The 20920-nt window shown below is 38.2% G+C and overlaps 1 protein-coding gene across 1 annotated transcript in view; it reads left to right on the top strand.

Moving 5' to 3' along the window:
* Nucleotides 1–20920, top strand: part of katnal2 (katanin p60 subunit A-like 2) — a 41720-nt gene that overhangs the window by 10014 nt on the left and 10786 nt on the right. The window contains exons 9-14 of the mRNA XM_062032241.1: nucleotides 1873–1971; nucleotides 4062–4125; nucleotides 4191–4309; nucleotides 8139–8230; nucleotides 9633–9743; nucleotides 9867–10029. Of these exons, the coding sequence (XP_061888225.1) occupies nucleotides 1873–1971; nucleotides 4062–4125; nucleotides 4191–4309; nucleotides 8139–8230; nucleotides 9633–9743; nucleotides 9867–10029 (648 nt within the window). The remainder of the gene's footprint in view (nucleotides 1–1872; nucleotides 1972–4061; nucleotides 4126–4190; nucleotides 4310–8138; nucleotides 8231–9632; nucleotides 9744–9866; nucleotides 10030–20920) is intronic.

The raw sequence follows: 20920 nt of genomic DNA on the forward strand, positions 1-20920 counted from the left end.
TGTAATCATGTAGTTGCATAAAGTAAAAAAAATAATAGCCTCTATATAATATACATATTTAGATGTAATCATGTAGTTGCATAAGGTAAAAAATAATATTCTCTACGTAATATATATTTCAGATGTAATCATGTAGTTGCATTAGGTAAAAATAATATTCTCTATATATAATATATATTTTAGATGTAATCATGTAGTTGCATAAGGTAAAAAAAATAATAGCCTCTATATAATATATATATTTAGATGTAATCACGTAGTTGCATAAGGTAAAAAATAATATTCTCTATATATAATATATATTTTAGATGTAATCATGTAGTTGCACAAAGCAAAAAATAATAGCCTCTATATAATATATATATTTAGATGTAATCATGTAGTTGCATAAAGTAAAAAAATAATAGCCTCTATATAATATATATATTTAGATGTAATCATGTAGTTGCATAAGGTAAAAATAATATAAATTATAGATGTAATCATGTAGTTGTATAAAGTAAAAAAAATAATAGCCTCTATATATAATATATATATTTAGATGTAATCATGTAGTTGCATAAGGTAAAAATAATATTCTCTATATATAATATAAATTATAGATGTAAACATGTAGTTGCATAAAGTAAAAAATAATAGCCTCTATATAATATATATATTTAGATGTAATCATGTAGTTGCATAAGGAAAAAATAATATTCTCTATATAATATATATATTTAGATGTAATCATGTAGTTGCATAAGGTAAAAATATTATAAATTATAGATGTAATCATGTAGTTGTATAAAGTAAAAAAAATAATAGCCTCTATATATAATATATATATTTAGATGTAATCATGTAGTTGCATAAGGTAAAAAATAATATTCTCTATATAATATATTTAGATGTAATCATGTAGTTGCATAAGGTAAAAATAATATTATCTATATATAATATATATATTTTGATGTAATCATGTAGTTGCATAAGGTAAAAATAATATTCTCTATATATAATATAAATTATAGATGTAATCATGTAGTTGCATAAAGTAAAAAATAATAGCCTCTATATAATATATATAGTTAGATGTAATCATGTAGTTGCATAAGGTAAAAATAATATTCTCTACATAATATATATTTTTAGATGTAATCATGTAGTTGCATAAGGTAAAAATAATATTCTCTACATAATATATATTTTAGATGTAATCATGTAGTTGCATAAAGTAAAAAATAATATTCTCTATATATAATATATATATTTGGATGTAATCATGTAGTTGCATAAGGTAAAAATAATATTCTCTATATATAATATATATATTTGGATGTAATCATGTAGTTGCATAAAGTAAAAAATAATATTCTCTATATATAATATATATATTTGGATGTAATCATGTAGTTGCATAAGGTAAAAAAAATATTCTCTATATATAATATATATTTTAGATGTAATCATGTAGTTGCATAAGGTAAAAATAATATTCTCTATATATAATATATATATTTAGATGTAATCATGTAGTTGTATAAGGTAAAAAATAATATTGTCTATATATAATATGTTTTTTAGATGTAATCATGTAGTTGCATAAAGTAAAAAATAATATGCTCTACATAATATATATGTTAGATGTAATCATGTCGTTGCGAAAGAGCTGAAAAATCTTGAAAATGTATTGATAAGGGGAAATAATAAACCCTGGCTAAAGCACCTTAGACTGTCATACCACATATTGTCCACTAGAGCGCAGCAAAGTGCTTTGTCGTGAGTGAATTTATGTTTTTGTATGAATGAAGACTTTATTTGTTTCCCTTATTGGATACTTGACACTAAAGGACACCTGTGTGTGTGTGTGTGTGTGTGTTGCCCACAAAGGACATCTATTTGCACAACCCCAACGTGCGCTGGGAGGACATCATCGGCCTGGAGGACGCAAAGCGATTAGTCAAGGAGGCGGTGGTCTATCCCATTAAGGTGTGCCCACTGCTATTTCAGCACCGCTCGCCCTTCTTCGATTCTGAATACATCTCCTTTAAAGAGTCGGGGGGTCAGGTCGGGCTGACATGAAATCTATAAGTGGGATAATATGGCAACACGGCGCGCGCTTCATGTGGACTTTTACATCCAGATGTCATGTCGTACCAGCTCCTGATGGATGTGATGACATCCAATCAGGCGGTCTGCATGCCGGTGACATTTACACACCCAGATGAGGACGGATGCCTCCATCTGCCTCCCTGCACCTCTCTTTTTATTCAATAACATCCTGTCTCCATTATTATTCATTCTCTGGGGTATAAGGTCACTTGCTGATCCCAACCAGCCCGTGTTCATCACCTAAGATTCTTACTAATGTGTGTGCCAGCCATAACCTCCACCAAGTCATACATCAGGCTAGACCATGTTCATCACCTAAGATTCTTACTAATGTGTGTGCCAGCCATAACCTCCACCAAGTCATACATCAGGCTAGACCATGTTCATCACCTAAGATTCTTACTAATGTGTGTGCCAGCCATAACCTCCACCAAGTCATACATCAGGCTAGACCATGTTCATCACCTAAGATTCTTACTAATGTGTGTGCCAGCCATAACCTCCACCAAGTCATACATCAGGCTAGACCGTGTTCATCACCTAAGATTCTTACTAATGTATGTGCCAGCCATAACCTCCACCAAGTCATACATCAGGCTAGACCATGTTCATCACCTAAGATTCTTACTAATGTGTGTGCCAGCCATAACCTCCACCAAGTCATGCATCAGGCTAGACCAGGGGTCACCAACCTTTTTGAAACCAAGAGCTACTTCTTGGGTAGTGATTAATGCGAAGGGCTATCAGTTTGATACACACTTAAATAAATTGCCAGAAATAGCTAATTTGCTCAATTTACCTTTAACTCTATGTTATTGTTAATAATTAATTATATTTACACTTAATTGAACGGTTTAAAAGAGGAAAAAACAAGAATAAAATGACAGTTAAATTTTGAAACATAGTTTATCTTCAATTTCGACTCTTTAAAATTCAAAATTCAACCGAAAAAAAGAAGAGAAAAACTAGCTAATTCGAATCTTTTTGAAAAAATTAAAAAAATAATGTATGGAACATCATTAGTAATTTTTCCTGATTAAGATTAATTTTAGAATTTGGATGACATGTTTTAAATAGGTTAAAATCCAATCTGCACTTTGTTAGAATATATAACAAATTGGACCAAGCTATATTTCTAACAAAGACAAATCGTTATTTCTTCTAGATTTTCCAGAACAAAAATGTTAAAAGAAATTCAAAAGACTTTGAAATAAGGTTTAAATTTGATTCTACAGATTTTCTAGATTTGCCAGAATATTTTTTTTGAATTTTAATCATGATAAGTTTGAAGAAATATTTCACAAATATTCTTCGTCGACAAAACAGAAGCTAAAATGAAGAATTAAATTAAAATGTATATATTTTTCTTTACAATAAAAAAAATAAAAATTACTTGAACATTGATTTAAATTGTCAGGAAATAAGAGGAATGAATTTAAAAGGTAAAAAGGTATATGTGTTTAAAAATCCTAAAATTATTTTTAAGGTTGTATTTTTTTCTCTAAAATTGTCTTTCTGAAAGTTATAAGAAGCAAAGTTAAAAAAAAAAAGAATTGATTTAAACAAGTGAAGACCAAGTCTTTAAAATATTTCCTTGGATTTTCACATTCTATTTGAGTTTTGTCTCTCTTAGAATTAAAAATGTCGAGCAAGGCGAGACCAGCTTGCTAATAAATAAATAGAATTTAAAAAATAGAGGCAGCTCACTGGTAAGTGCTGCTATTTGAGCTATTTTTAGAACAGGCCAGCGGGCTACTCATCTGGTCCTTACGGGCTACCTGGTGCCCGCGGGCACCGCGTTGGTGACCCATGGGCTAGACCATGTTCATCACCTAAGATTCTTACTAATGTGTGTGCCAGCCATAACCTCCACCAAGTCATACATCAGGCTTAGCTCTGCTTTTTTGTGTTTGATTGCCAAGCAGATGGAAAGTTATGCCAACTGTTGTTGTTTTTTAATGCCACAGTACCCACAGCTCTTCACGGGCATCCTCTCTCCCTGGAAGGGCCTGCTACTTTACGGCCCCCCGGGTAACCACACCATTTCCCTGCCGGTTACCCCAACTGCGTGTTGACCTTTGACCTCCCGCTCACAGGTACGGGCAAGACCCTGCTGGCCAAAGCCGTGGCCACCGAGTGCAAGACGACCTTCTTCAACATCTCGGCCTCGAGCATAGTGAGCAAGTGGCGAGGGGACTCGGAAAAACTGGTCAGGGTAAGTCTGCTCTCCAGTGGACACGACATTAGGTACACCAGTACAATAGGTGTGCTGACCAAGTTAACAATGTTGTTATTAGTACATACATTATGATGTATACAAGTACACACATTACGATGTATACAAGTACACACATTACGATGTATACAAGTACACACATTATGATGTATACAAGTACACACATTATGATGTATACAAGTACACACATTATGATGTATACAAGTACACACATTATGATGTATACAAGTACATAGGGCTGGGCGATATGGCCTTTTATTAATATGTGGATATTTTTAGGCCATGTCATGATACACCATATATATGTGGATATTTTTAGGCCATGTCATGATACACCATATATATGTGGATATTTTTAGGCCATGTCATGATACACCATATATATGTGGATATGTTTAGGCCATGTCACGATACACCATATATATGTGGATAGGTTTAGTCCATGTCATGATACACCATATATATGTGGATATGTTTAGTCCATGTCACGATACACCATATATATGTGGATATTTTTAGGCCATGTCATGATACACCATATATATGTGGATATGTTTAGGCCATGTCACGATACATCATATATATGTGGATATTTTTAGGTCATGTCATGATACACCATATATATGTGGATATTTTTAGGCCATGTCATGATACACCATATATATGTGGATATGTTTAGTCCATGTCACGATACACCATATATATGTGGATATGTTTAGTCCATGTCACGATACACCATATATATGTGGATATGTTTAGTACATGTCACGATACACCATATATATGTGGATATGTTTAGTCCATGTCACGATACACCATATATATGTGGATATGTTTAGTCCATGTCACGATACACCATATATATGTGGATATGTTTAGGCCATGTCACGATACACCATATATATGTGGATATGTTTAGTCCATGTCACCATACACCATATATATGTGGATATGTTTAGTCCATGTCACGATACACCATATATATGTGGATATGTTTAGTCCATGTCACGATACACCATATATATGTGGATATGTTTAGTCCATGTCATGATACACCATATATATGTGGATATGTTTAGTCCATGTCACCATACACCATATATATGTGGATATGTTTAGTCCATGTCACGATACACCATATATATGTGGATATGTTTAGTCCATGTCACCATACACCATATATATGTGGATATGTTTAGTCCATGTCATGATACACCATATATATGTGGATATGTTTAGTCCATGTCACGATACACCATATATATGTGGATATGTTTAGTCCATGTCACCATACACCATATATATGTGGATATGTTTAGTCCATGTCATGATACACCATATATATGTGGATATGTTTAGTCCATGTCACCATACACCATATATATGTGGATATGTTTAGTCCATGTCACGATACACCATATATATGTGGATATGTTTAGTCCATGTCACGATACACCATATATATGTGGATATGTTTAGTCCATGTCATGATACACCATATATATGTGGATATGTTTAGTCCATGTCACGATACACCATATATATGTGGATATGTTTAGTCCATGTCATGATACACCATATATATGTGGATATGTTTAGTCCATGTCACCATACACCATATATATGTGGATATGTTTAGTCCATGTCACGATACACCATATATGTGTGGATATGTTTAGTCCATGTCACGATACACCATATATATGTGGATATGTTTAGTCCATGTCACGATACACCATATATATGTGGATATGTTTAGTCCATGTCATGATACACCATATATATGTGGATATGTTTAGTCCATGTCACGATACACCATATATATGTGGATATGTTTAGTCCATGTCACCATACACCATATATATGTGGATATGTTTAGTCCATGTCATGATACACCATATATATGTGGATATGTTTAGTCCATGTCACCATACACCATATATATGTGGATATGTTTAGTCCATGTCACGATACACCATATATATGTGGATATGTTTAGTCCATGTCACGATACACCATATATATGTGGATATGTTTAGTCCATGTCACGATACACCATATATATGTGGATATGTTTAGTCCATGTCATGATACACCATATATATGTGGATATGTTTAGTCCATGTCACGATACACCATATATATGTGGATATGTTTAGTCCATGTCATGATACACCATATATATGTGGATATGTTTAGTCCATGTCACCATACACCATATATATGTGGATATGTTTAGTCCATGTCACGATACACCATATATGTGTGGATATGTTTAGTCCATGTCACGATACACCATATATATGTGGATATGTTTAGTCCATGTCACCATACACCATATATATGTGGATATGTTTAGTCCATGTCACGATACACCATATATATGTGGATATGTTTAGTCCATGTCACGATACACCATATATATGTGGATATGTTTAGTCCATGTCACGATACACCATATATATGTGGATATGTTTAGTCCATGTCACGATACACCATATATATGTGGATATGTTTAGTCCATGTCACGATACACCATATATATGTGGATATGTTTAGTCCATGTCACGATACACCATATATATGTGGATATGTTTAGTCCATGTCACGATACACCATATATATGTGGATATGTTTAGTCCATGTCACGATACACCATATATATGTGGATATGTTTAGTCCATGTCATGATACACCATATATAATGTGGATATTTTGCCTTGATGCATTTTTACACTTGATGCATATAATCACAGCAGTATGATGATTCTATGTGTCTACATTAAAACATTCTTCTTCATACTGCATTAATATATGCTACTTTTAAACTTTCATGCAGAGAGGGAAATCACAACTAAAAGTGTATTTATGAAACAGTTATTAAGCAGTGGCACAAACATTCATGTCATTTCCAAAACAGAAAGTGCAAGATTGTCAGAGACATTTTAAAACAAGCTATTAGTGCACTTTTGTGCATGATGTCACTAAGATGACACATCAAAACAACATTCAATTAAAGTGCACTTTTTGTACAGAACGCCACTACAATAGTTTAAAACAAATAAAGTGCACTTTTGTGCATGATAAGTGTCAAATAAAAATGAGCTGCATAATAGGAAATCAAATAATGTACGTCCTTCACTATGTGGTAGGTTCCTGCGGACGTTATCTCCTTCTGTTGTTGACTATTTGTTTCATATTGATGTGGAAATGGTTGCTTCGGCATATTGTGGGTGTGGCACCGGCCGGAGATGTTGACATGTTGAGTTTCAAGCACTCTTCATTCTCTAGCGGGTGACTTTTCAAATGATGCTACAAATTAGCAGTGCTGCTACTTTTTGTAGCAACGCTTTTGCCACATACTTGACACATTACGGTTGTCTGTTCGACATCTTTCCGCGTGAAGCCAAACCACCGCCAGACGATGGACCCCCTGCTGTTTTTCTTGGGAATTAATTATTCTTCTTTCATTTGTTACCAGATTTGCACCTTCTTTCTCTCGTATTACCACTCGCACCACTCCGCTAGCATCACAGCTAATGTTACCCATTCCGCTACCTCTCAGCTGGGCGAGGGCGTATGACGTTGCACGCGCGACAGTATGTGACATATGTAAGAAGGTGCGCTTGTTTTATGTCTCTGTGAGAAGGAGAGACAATATAGTCATTTTCTATATCGTACAGATACAAACCCGCGATATATCGAGTATATTCCATATATCGCCCAGCCCTACAAGTACACACAACAATTGTGACATAAATACTTTGTGTACTTAATGCATTGGCCCATGTGCTTTTTCTCCTTGCAGGTTCTATTCGAGCTGGCCCGATACCACGCTCCCTCCACCATTTTCCTGGATGAGCTGGAGTCAGTGATGGGCCAGAGAGGAAGCAACATGATGTGGGTTCCATGAAACAGTTTAAAAAGTTAATGCAGGTGAACGTCAAAACATTAAAAATATCTTGCTGAAGTCCATTCATGTCAGCAATTTAACTTCCAATATGAAACTAATATTAATATTAATACTCACTACATGCAAAGTGAGCCATGTCAACAATTATCATGATTGACAGTTTTTGAAAACCCAACATTTTCTGAGATTTTCAATTATAGGTTTTTATAAGATGTACACCATAACCATCACATTTGATCAAAAGAAGGATTTAAATATCTTGAGTTGCACGTTATGTCATATATTAGTTTCACCTTGTCAATATAATTGCTGGAATAAACAAAACTTTGCACGATATTCTAATTTTTGGAGTTTCACCTTTATATCTCATTATGCATGTCCAATATTTATTTTAATATAATTTATATATTTGTATTAGTCCTGTCAAATGAGTATTTTTATTCACATTAATCACACTTTCGAATTTGTATTAATTGTAAGTTATTACTCAGTTGCATAATTGAAACGTTGTTGCCTTCACTCATATTTGCAATTGATTCATCTTCCTGTGTCAATTATTCATGTGATCATTGTTTGTAATTATTCACATAATTAATCTAACTAAATAAAACTGAACTGGCTACAAAGGGAAAAAAAAGAATGCTGGACGACAGCAAAGACTTACTATATAACCAAACTTGTTATATTTGACAGCCCTAATTAATGTATCACTTTTATATGAATATAATTTATGCATTTGTATTAGATCTGTCAAATGCAATGCATTAACTCATGCAATTAATCATTTAATTGACGAATTATCGCATTAATCACGCATCACTGCAGATTAATCACAATTTATTTAGACGCTCTTGTACTTTAACTGCAGATGGTGACATGAAAAGGTCGTTAATACAGTCGGTGATCAGGTGGATGCATTCATTAGTGCAAAGTTCTCAAAATAAAGCCTGTCTGCATTTTAGACAAAAGTTTTGAGCAAATAAATGACATTCAAGCAGAACATTTAAAAATGTTGCTGTGTGACATTCTGATTTGTGTCAAAATATCAGGGTCTTTCTTTAAAGTTAATTACAAAAGCGAGTAATAACCTGGAATTAATTGTGATTATTCCAAAATCAAAAGTGAGATTAAAGTGTTAACAAATATTATTCAACAGAACAAATGTTTATAAAGTCTATGACCTCATTTTTCCGGCTGATCTTTTTGTAAAGTGCCGTCAAATGCAGAGTCGTATTTATCGCAGGGTGTATCGCTTATGATCTGACACAGTCATGGAAAATATCCAAATGTAACTCATGACAAACATCTGACGTTAGCATGTAGCCACTTAGCATGGTGAAGCGTGTCAAGGTTGCATTCAACATGGTTGCACTGCTCTTGTGTTTCCAGAGGCGAGCATGAGGGCAGTCGAAGGATGAAGACAGAGCTCCTGGTCCAGATGGATGGACTGGCCAGGTCTGAGGACCTGGTTTTTGTACTGGCAGCATCCAATCTGCCTTGGTAACACAAACAAACCTCACATCCCACTATTTGTAGCCTTTGCCAGCATATTACAGTAACAAAACAAATATGATTGTATTATTTTGAAGTGAAGTGATTGAGGAGAAAGTGTTCCTCCCTCAGGGAACTGGACCACGGGATGCTGAGGAGACTGGAAAAGAGGATTCTTGTCGGTCTTCCTCCTGCACTCGCCCGCCAAGCTATGATCTCTCATTGGCTGCCCGCTGTCAACAGCACAGGGGAGGTGCACCTCCACGCGGACCTGGACTACCAGCGACTTGGGAAGGTTTGCTTACTCATCTTCACTTAGTGCATTGTTTTCAACCACTGTGCTGCGGCACACCGTGAGATACAGTCTGGTGTGCCGTGGGAGATTATCTAATGTCACCTATTTGGGTTAAAAATATTATTTGCAAAGCAGTAATTATAGTCTGCAAATGATGTGTTGTTGTTGAGTGTCGGTGCTGTCTAGAGAGTAACCGTGTAATACTCTTCCATATCAGTAGGTGGCAGCAGGTAGATAATTGCTTTGTAGATGTGGGAAACAGCGGGAGGCAGTGTGCAGGTTAAAAAGGTGTCTAACGCTTGAACCAAAAATAAGCAAAAGGTGAGTGCCCCTAAGAAAAGGCATTGAAGGTTAGGGAAGGCTATGCAGAACCAAACTAAAACTAAACTGGCTACAAAGTAAACAAAATCAGAATGCTGGACGACAGCAAAGACTTACTGTGGAGCAAAGATGGCGTCCACAAAGTACATCCGAACATGACATGACAATCAACAATGTCCCCACAAAGAAGGATAAAAACAACTGAAATATTCTTGATATGCTAAAACAAAGTAGGTGCGGGAAATATCGCTCAAAGGAAGACATGAAACTGCTACAGGAAAATACCAAAAAAAGAGAAAAAGCCACCAAAATAGGAGCGCAAGACAAGAAGTAAAACACTACACACAGGAAAACAGCAAAAAAGTCCAAATAAGTCAGGGTGTGATGTGACAGGTGGTGACAGTACACCTGCTTTGAGACAAGAGCTATAGTGATGCATGCTTGGTTATGCTTTAAAGTCATACCCAACAATTGCCACAACGACTTTTTACTGTCAACTGAGTTTCGTTTTTTAATGTTTTTTGCTGGTGGTGTGCCTCCGCGTTTTTTCAATGACAAAAAATGTCCCTTGTCTCAAAAAAGGGTTGACAAACACTGGCCTAGCGTACTGAAACATGATCATCATCATCAAGTGGCGTTTGTCTAGCGTACTGAAACATGATCATCATCAAGTGGCGTTTGTCTAGCCTACTGAAACATGATCATCATCATCAAGTGGTGTTTGTCTAGCTTACTGAAACATTATCATCATCATCAAGTGGCGTTTGTCTAGCGTACTGAAACATTATCATCATCATCAAGTGGCGTTTGTCTAGCGTACTGAAACATGATCATCATCATCAAGTGGCGTTTGTCTAGCGTACTGAAACATGATCATCATCATCAAGTGGCGTTTGTCTAGCGTACTGAAACATGATCATCATCATCAAGTGGCGTTTGTCTAGCGTACTGAAACATGATCATCATCATCAAGTGGCGTTTGTCTAGCGTACTGAAACATGATCATCATCATCAAGTGGCGTTTGTCTAGCGTACTGAAACATGATCATCATCAAGTGGCGTTTGTCTAGCGTACTGAAACATGATCATCATCATCAAGTGGCGTTTGTCTAGCGTACTGAAACATGATCATCATCATCAAGTGGCGTTTGTCTAGCGTACTGAAACATGATCATCATCAAGTGGCGTTTGTCTAGCGTACTGAAACATGATCATCATCATCAAGTGGCGTTTGTCTAGCGTACTGAAACATGATCATCATCAAGTGGCGTTTGTCTAGCGTACTGAAACATGATCATCATCATCAAGTGGCGTTTGTCTGGCGTACTGAAACATGATCATCATCAAGTGGCGTTTGTCTAGCGTACTGAAACATGATCATCATCATCAAGTGGCGTTTGTCTAGCGTACTGAAACATGATCATCATCATCAAGTGGCGTTTGTCTAGCGTACTGAAACATGATCATCATCAAGTGGCGTTTGTCTAGCGTACTGAAACATTATCATCATCATCAAGTGGCGTTTGTCTAGCGTACTGAAACATGATCATCATCATCAAGTGGCGTTTGTCTAGCATACTGAAACATTATCATCATCAAGTGGCGTTTGTCTAGCGTACTGAAAGATGATCATCATCAAGTGGCGTTTGTCTAGCGTACTGAAACATGATCATCATCATCAAGTGGCGTTTGTCTGGCGTACTGAAACATGATCATCATCAAGTGGCGTTTGTCTAGCGTACTGAAACATGATCATCATCATCAAGTGGCGTTTGTCTAGCGTACTGAAACATGATCATCATCATCAAGTGGCGTTTGTCTAGCGTACTGAAACATGATCATCATCAAGTGGCGTTTGTCTAGCGTACTGAAACATGATCATCATCAAGTGGCGTTTGTCTAGCGTACTGAAACATGATCATCATCATCAAGTGGCGTTTGTCTAGCGTACTGAAACATGATCATCATCATCAAGTGGCGTTTGTCTAGCGTACTGAAACATGATCATCATCATCAAGTGGCGTTTGTCTAGCGTACTGAAACATGATCATCATCAAGTGGCGTTTGTCTAGCGTACTGAAACATGATCATCATCAAGTGGCGTTTGTCTAGCGTACTGAAACATGATCATCATCATCAAGTGGCGTTTGTCTAGCGTACTGAAACATGATCATCATCAAGTGGCGTTTGTCTAGCGTACTGAAACATGATCATCATCATCAAGTGGCGTTTGTCTAGCGTACTGAAACATGATCATCATCAAGTGGCGTTTGTCTAGCGTACTGAAACATGATCATCATCATCAAGTGGCGTTTGTCTAGCGTACTGAAACATGATCATCATCAAGTGGCGTTTGTCTAGCGTACTGAAACATGATCATCATCATCAAGTGGCGTTTGTCTAGCGTACTGAAACATGATCATCATCAAGTGGCGTTTGTCTAGCGTACTGAAACATGATCATCATCATCAAGTGGCGTTTGTCTAGCGTACTGAAACATGATCATCATCATCAAGTGGCGTTTGTCTAGCGTACTGAAACATGATCATCATCAAGTGGCGTTTGTCTAGCGTACTGAAACATGATCATCATCATCAAGTGGCGTTTGTCTAGCGTACTGAAACATGATCATCATCAAGTGGCGTTTGTCTAGCGTACTGAAACATGATCATCATCATCAAGTGGCGTTTGTCTAGCGTACTGAAACATGATCATCATCATCAAGTGGCGTTTGTCTAGCGTACTGAAACATGATCATCATCAAGTGGCGTTTGTCTAGCGTACTGAAACATGATCATCATCATCAAGTGGCGTTTGTCTAGCGTACTGAAACATGATCATCATCAAGTGGCGTTTGTCTAGCGTACTGAAACATGATCATCATCATCAAGTGGCGTTTGTCTAGCGTACTGAAACATGATCATCATCAAGTGGCGTTTGTCTAGCGTACTGAAACATGATCATCATCATCAAGTGGCGTTTGTCTAGCGTACTGAAACATGATCATCATCAAGTGGCGTTTGTCTAGCGTACTGAAACATGATCATCATCATCAAGTGGCGTTTGTCTAGCGTACTGAAACATGATCATCATCAAGTGGCGTTTGTCTAGCATACTGAAACATGATCATCATCATCAAGTGGCGTTTGTCTAGCGTACTGAAACATGATCATCATCATCAAGTGGCGTTTGTCTAGCGTACTGAAACATGATCATCATCATCAAGTGGCGTTTGTCTAGCGTACTGAAACATGATCATCATCATCAAGTGGCGTTTGTCTAGCGTACTGAAACATGATCATCATCATCAAGTGGCGTTTGTCTAGCGTACTGAAACATGATCATCATCATCAAGTGGCGTTTGTCTAGCGTACTGAAACATGATCATCATCATCAAGTGGCGTTTGTCTAGCGTACTGAAACATGATCATCATCAAGTGGCGTTTGTCTAGCGTACTGAAACATGATCATCATCATCAAGTGGCGTTTGTCTAGCGTACTGAAACATGATCATCATCATCAAGTGGCGTTTGTCTAGCGTACTGAAACATGATCATCATCAAGTGGCGTTTGTCTAGCATACTGAAACATGATCATCATCAAGTGGCGTTTGTCTAGCGTACTGAAACATGATCATCATCAAGTGGCGTTTGTCTAGCGTACTGAAACATGATCATCATCAAGTGGCGTTTGTCTAGCGTACTGAAACATGATCATCATCAAGTGGCGTTTGTCTAGCGTACTGAAACATGATCATCATCAAGTGGCGTTTGTCTAGCTTACTGAAACATGATCATCATCAAGTGGCGTTTGTCTAGCGTACTGAAACATGATCATCATCAAGTGGCGTTTGTCTAGCGTACTGAAACATGATCATCATCAAGTGGCGTTTGTCTAGCGTACTGAAACATGATCATCATCATCAAGTGGCGTTTGTCTAGCGTACTGAAACATGATCATCATCATCAAGTGGCGTTTGTCTAGCGTACTGAAACATGATCATCATCATCAAGTGGCGTTTGTCTAGCGTACTGAAACATGATCATCATCATCAAGTGGCGTTTGTCTAGCGTACTGAAACATGATCATCATCATCAAGTGGCGTTTGTCTAGCGTACTGAAACATGATCATCATCATCAAGTGGCGTTTGTCTAGCGTACTGAAACATGATCATCATCATCAAGTGGCGTTTGTCTAGCGTACTGAAACATGATCATCATCATCAAGTGGCGTTTGTCTAGCGTACTGAAACATGATCATCATCAAGTGGCGTTTGTCTAGCGTACTGAAACATGATCATCATCAAGTGGCGTTTGTCTAGCGTACTGAAACATGATCATCATCAAGTGGCGTTTGTCTAGCGTACTGAAACATGATCATCATCATCAAGTGGCGTTTGTCTAGCGTACTGAAACATGATCATCATCAAGTGGCGTTTGTCTAGCGTACTGAAACATGATCATCATCAAGTGGCGTTTGTCTAGCGTACTGAAACATGATCATCATCAAGTGGCGTTTGTCTAGCGTACTGAAACATGATCATCATCAAGTGGCGTTTGTCTAGCGTACTGAAACATGATCATCATCAAGTGGCGTTTGTCTAGCGTACTGAAACATGATCATCATCAAGTGGCGTTTGTCTAGCGTACTGAAACATGATCATCATCAAGTGGCGTTTGTCTAGCGTACTGAAACATGATCATCATCAAGTGGCGTTTGTCTAGCGTACTGAAACATGATCATCATCAAGTGGCGTTTGTCTAGCATACTGAAACATGATCATCATCAAGTGGCGTTTGTCTAGCGTACTGAAACATGATCATCATCAAGTGGCGTTTGTCTAGCATACTGAAACATGATCATCATCAAGTGGCGTTTGTCTAGCGTACTGAAACATGATCATCATCATCAAGTGGCGTTTGTCTAGCGTACTGAAACATGATCATCATCATCAAGTGGCGTTTGTCTAGCGTACTGAAACATGATCATCATCATCAAGTGGCGTTTGTCTAGCGTACTGAAACATGATCATCATCATCAAGTGGCGTTTGTCTAGCGTACTGAAACATGATCATCATCATCAAGTGGCGTTTGTCTAGCGTACTGAAACATGATCATCATCATCAAGTGGCGTTTGTCTAGCGTACTGAAACATGATCATCATCATCAAGTGGCGTTTGTCTAGCGTACTGAAACATGATCATCATCATCAAGTGGCGTTTGTCTAGCGTACTGAAACATGATCATCATCAAGTGGCGTTTGTCTAGCGTACTGAAACATGATCATCATCAAGTGGCGTTTGTCTAGCGTACTGAAACATGATCATCATCAAGTGGCGTTTGTCTAGCGTACTGAAACATGATCATCATCATCAAGTGGCGTTTGTCTAGCGTACTGAAACATGATCATCATCAAGTGGCGTTTGTCTAGCGTACTGAAACATGATCATCATCAAGTGGCGTTTGTCTAGCGTACTGAAACATGATCATCATCAAGTGGCGTTTGTCTAGCGTACTGAAACATGATCATCATCAAGTGGCGTTTGTCTAGCATACTGAAACATGATCATCATCAAGTGGCGTTTGTCTAGCGTACTGAAACATGATCATCATCAAGTGGCGTTTGTCTAGCATACTGAAACATGATCATCATCATCAAGTGGCGTTTGTCTAGCGTACTGAAACATGATCATCATCATCAAGTGGCGTTTGTCTAGCGTACTGAAACATGATCATCATCATCAAGTGGCGTTTGTCTAGCGTACTGAAACATGATCATCATCATCAAGTGGCGTTTGTCTAGCGTACTGAAACATGATCATCATCATCAAGTGGCGTTTGTCTAGCGTACTGAAACATGATCATCATCATCAAGTGGCGTTTGTCTAGCGTACTGAAACATGATCATCATCATCAAGTGGCGTTTGTCTAGCGTACTGAAACATGATCATCATCATCAAGTGGCGTTTGTCTAGCGTACTGAAACATGATCATCATCATCAAGTGGCGTTTGTCTAGCGTACTGAAACATGATCATCATCATCAAGTGGCGTTTGTCTAGCGTACTGAAACATGATCATCATCATCAAGTGGCGTTTGTCTAGCGTACTGAAACATGATCATCATCATCAAGTGGCGTTTGTCTAGCGTACTGAAACATGATCATCATCATCAAGTGGCGTTTGTCTAGCGTACTGAAACATGATCATCATCATCAAGTGGCGTTTGTCTAGCGTACTGAAACATGATCATCATCAAGTGGCGTTTGTCTAGCGTACTGAAACATGATCATCATCATCAAGTGGCGTTTGTCTAGCGTACTGAAACATGATCATCATCATCAAGTGGCGTTTGTCTAGCGTACTGAAACATGATCATCATCATCAAGTGGCGTTTGTCTAGCGTACTGAAACATGATCATCATCATCAAGTGGCGTTTGTCTAGCATACTGAAACATGATCATCATCATCAAGTGGCGTTTGTCTAGCGTACTGAAACATGATCATCATCATCAAGTGGCGTTTGTCTAGCGTACTGAAACATGATCATCATCAAGTGGCGTTTGTCTAGCGTACTGAAACATGATCATCATCAAGTGGCGTTTGTCTAGCGTACTGAAACATGATCATCATCATCAAGTGGCGTTTGCTAGCGTACTGAAACATGATCATCATTCATCAAGTTGCGTTTTGTCTAGCGTACTGAAACATGATCATCATCAAGTGGCGTTTGTCTAGCGTACTGAAACATGATCATCATCATCAAGTGGCGTTTGTCTAGCGTACTGAAACATGATCATCATCATCAAGTGGCGTTTGTCTAGCGTACTGAAACATGATCATCATCATCAAGTGCGTTTGTCTAGCGTACTGAAACATGATCATCATCATCAAGTGGCGTTTGTCTAGCGTACTGAAACATGATCATCATCATCAAGTGGCGTTTGTCTAGCGTACTGAAACATGATCATCATCATCAAGTGGCGTTTGTCTAGCGTACTGAAACATGATCATCATCATCAAGTGGCGTTTGTCTAGCGTACTGAAACATGATCATCATCATCAAGTGGCGTTTGTCTAGCGTACTGAAACATGATCATCATCATCAAGTGGCGTTTGTCTAGCGTACTGAAACATGATCATCATCAAGTGGCGTTTGTCTAGCGTACTGAAACATGATCATCGTCAAGTGGCGTTTGTCTAGCGTACTGAAACATGATCATCATCATCAAGTGGCGTTTGTCTAGCGTACTGAAACATGATCATCATCATCAAGTGGCGTTTGTCTAGCGTACTGAAACATGATCATCATCATCAAGTGGCGTTTGTCTAGCGTACTGAAACATGATCATCATCATCAAGTGGCGTTTGTCTAGCGTACTGAAACATGATCATCATCAAGTGGCGTTTGTCTAGCGTACTGAAACATGATCATCATCATCAAGTGGCGTTTGTCTAGCGTACTGAAACATGATCATCATCATCAAGTGGCGTTTGTCTAGCGTACTGAAACATGATCATCATCATCAAGTGGCGTTTGTCTAGCGTACTGAAACATGATCATCATCATCAAGTGGCGTTTGTCTAGCGTACTGAAACATGATCATCATCATCAAGTGGCGTTTGTCTAGCGTACTGAAACATGATCATCATCATCAAGTGGCGTTTGTCTAGCGTACTGAAACATGATCATCATCATCAAGTGGCGTTTGTCTAGCGTACTGAAACATGATCATCATCATCAAGTGGCGTTTGTCTAGCGTACTGAAACATGATCATCATCATCAAGTGGCGTTTGTCTAGCGTACTGAAACATGATCATCATCATCAAGTGGCGTTTGTCTAGCGTACTGAAACATGATCATCATCATCAAGTGGCGTTTGTCTAGCGTACTGAAACATGATCATCATCATCAAGTGGCGTTTGTCTAGCGTACTGAAACATGATCATCATCATCAAGTGGCGTTTGTCTAGCGTACTGAAACATGATCATCATCATCAAGTGGCGTTTGTCTAGCGTACTGAAACATGATCATCATCATCAAGTGGCGTTTGTCTAGCGTACTGAAACATGATCATCATCATCAAGTGGCGTTTGTCTAGCGTACTGAAACATGATCATCATCATCAAGTGGCGTTTGTCTAGCGTACTGAAACATGATCATCATCATCAAGTGGCGTTTGTCTAGCGTACTGAAACATGATCATCATCATCAAGTGGCGTTTGTCTAGCGTACTGAAACATGATCATCATCATCAAGTGGCGTTTGTCTAGCGTACTGAAACATGATCATCATCATCAAGTGGCGTTTGTCTAGCGTACTGAAACATGATCATCATCATCAAGTGGCGTTTGTCTAGCGTACTGAAACATGATCATCATCATCAAGTGGCGTTTGTCTAGCGTACTGAAACATGATCATCATCATCAAGTGGCGTTTGTCTAGCGTACTGAAACATGATCATCATCATCAAGTGGCGTTTGTCTAGCGTACTGAAACATGATCATCATCATCAAGTGGCGTTTGTCTAGCGTACTGAAACATGATCATCATCATCAAGTGGCGTTTGTCTAGCGTACTGAAACATGATCATCATCATCAAGTGGCGTTTGTCTAGCGTACTGAAACATGATCATCATCATCAAGTGGCGTTTGTCTAGCGTACTGAAACATGATCATCATCATCAAGTGGCGTTTGTCTAGCGTACTGAAACATGATCATCATCATCAAGTGGCGTTTGTCTAGCGTACTGAAACATGATCATCATCATCAAGTGGCGTTTGTCTAGCGTACTGAAACATGATCATCATCATCAAGTGGCGTTTGTCTAGCGTACTGAAACATGATCATCATCATCAAGTGGCGTTTGTCTAGCGTACTGAAACATGATCATCATCATCAAGTGGCGTTTGTCTAGCGTACTGAAACATGATCATCATCATCAAGTGGCGTTTGTCTAGCGTACTGAAACATGATCATCATCATCAAGTGGCGTTTGTCTAGCGTACTGAAACATGATCATCATCAAGTGGCGTTTGTCTAGCGTACTGAAACATGATCATCATCAAGTGGCGTTTGTCTAGCGTACTGAAACATGATCATCATCATCAAGTGGCGTTTGTCTAGCGTACTGAAACATGATCATCATCATCAAGTGGCGTTTGTCTAGCGTACTGAAACATGATCATCATCATCAAGTGGCGTTTGTCTAGCGTACTGAAACATGATCATCATCATCAAGTGGCGTTTGTCTAGCGTACTGAAACATGATCATCATCATCAAGTGGCGTTTGTCTAGCGTACTGAAACATGATCATCATCATCAAGTGGCGTTTGTCTAGCGTACTGAAACATGATCATCATCATCAAGTGGCGTTTGTCTAGCGTACTGAAACATGATCATCATCATCAAGTGGCGTTTGTCTAGCGTACTGAAACATGATCATCATCATCAAGTGGCGTTTGTCTAGCGTACTGAAACATGATCATCATCATCAAGTGGCGTTTGTCTAGCGTACTGAAACATGATCATCATCAAGTGGCGTTTGTCTAGCGTACTGAAACATGATCATCATCATCAAGTGGCGTTTGTCTAGCGTACTGAAACATGATCATCATCATCAAGTGGCGTTTGTCTAGCGTACTGAAACATGATCATCATCATCAAGTGGCGTTTGTCTAGCGTACTGAAACATGATCATCATCATCAAGTGGCGTTTGTCTAGCGTACTGAAACATGATCATCATCAAGTGGCGTTTGTCTAGCGTACTGAAACATGATCATCATCATCAAGTGGCGTTTGTCTAGCGTACTGAAACATGATCATCATCAAGTGGCGTTTGTCTAGCGTACTGAAACATGATCATCATCATCAAGTGGCGTTTGTCTAGCGTACTGAAACATGATCATCATCATCAAGTGGCGTTTGTCTAGCGTACTGAAACATGATCATCATCATCAAGTGGCGTTTGTCTAGCGTACTGAAACATGATCATCATCATCAAGTGGCGTTTGTCTAGCGTACTGAAACATGATCATCATCATCAAGTGGCGTTTGTCTAGCGTACTGAAACATGATCATCATCATCAAGTGGCGTTTGTCTAGCGTACTGAAACATGATCATCATCATCAAGTGGCGTTTGTCTAGCGTACTGAAACATGATCATCATCAAGTGGCGTTTGTCTAGCGTACTGAAACATGATCATCATCATCAAGTGGCGTTTGTCTAGCGTACTGAAACATGATCATCATCATCAAGTGGCGTTTGTCTAGCGTACTGAAACATGATCATCATCATCAAGTGGCGTTTGTCTAGCGTACTGAAACATGATCATCATCATCAAGTGGCGTTTGTCTAGCGTACTGAAACATGATCATCATCATCAAGTGGCGTTTGTCTAGCGTACTGAAACATGATCATCATCATCAAGTGGCGTTTGTCTAGCGTACTGAAACATGATCATCATCATCAAGTGGCGTTTGTCTAGCGTACTGAAACATGATCATCATCATCAAGTGGCGTTTGTCTAGCGTACTGAAACATGATCATCATCATCAAGTGG

Source organism: Entelurus aequoreus, linkage group LG21 (genome assembly GCF_033978785.1).
Source record: "Entelurus aequoreus isolate RoL-2023_Sb linkage group LG21, RoL_Eaeq_v1.1, whole genome shotgun sequence".
Classification (NCBI taxonomy): Eukaryota; Metazoa; Chordata; class Actinopteri; order Syngnathiformes; family Syngnathidae; genus Entelurus; species Entelurus aequoreus.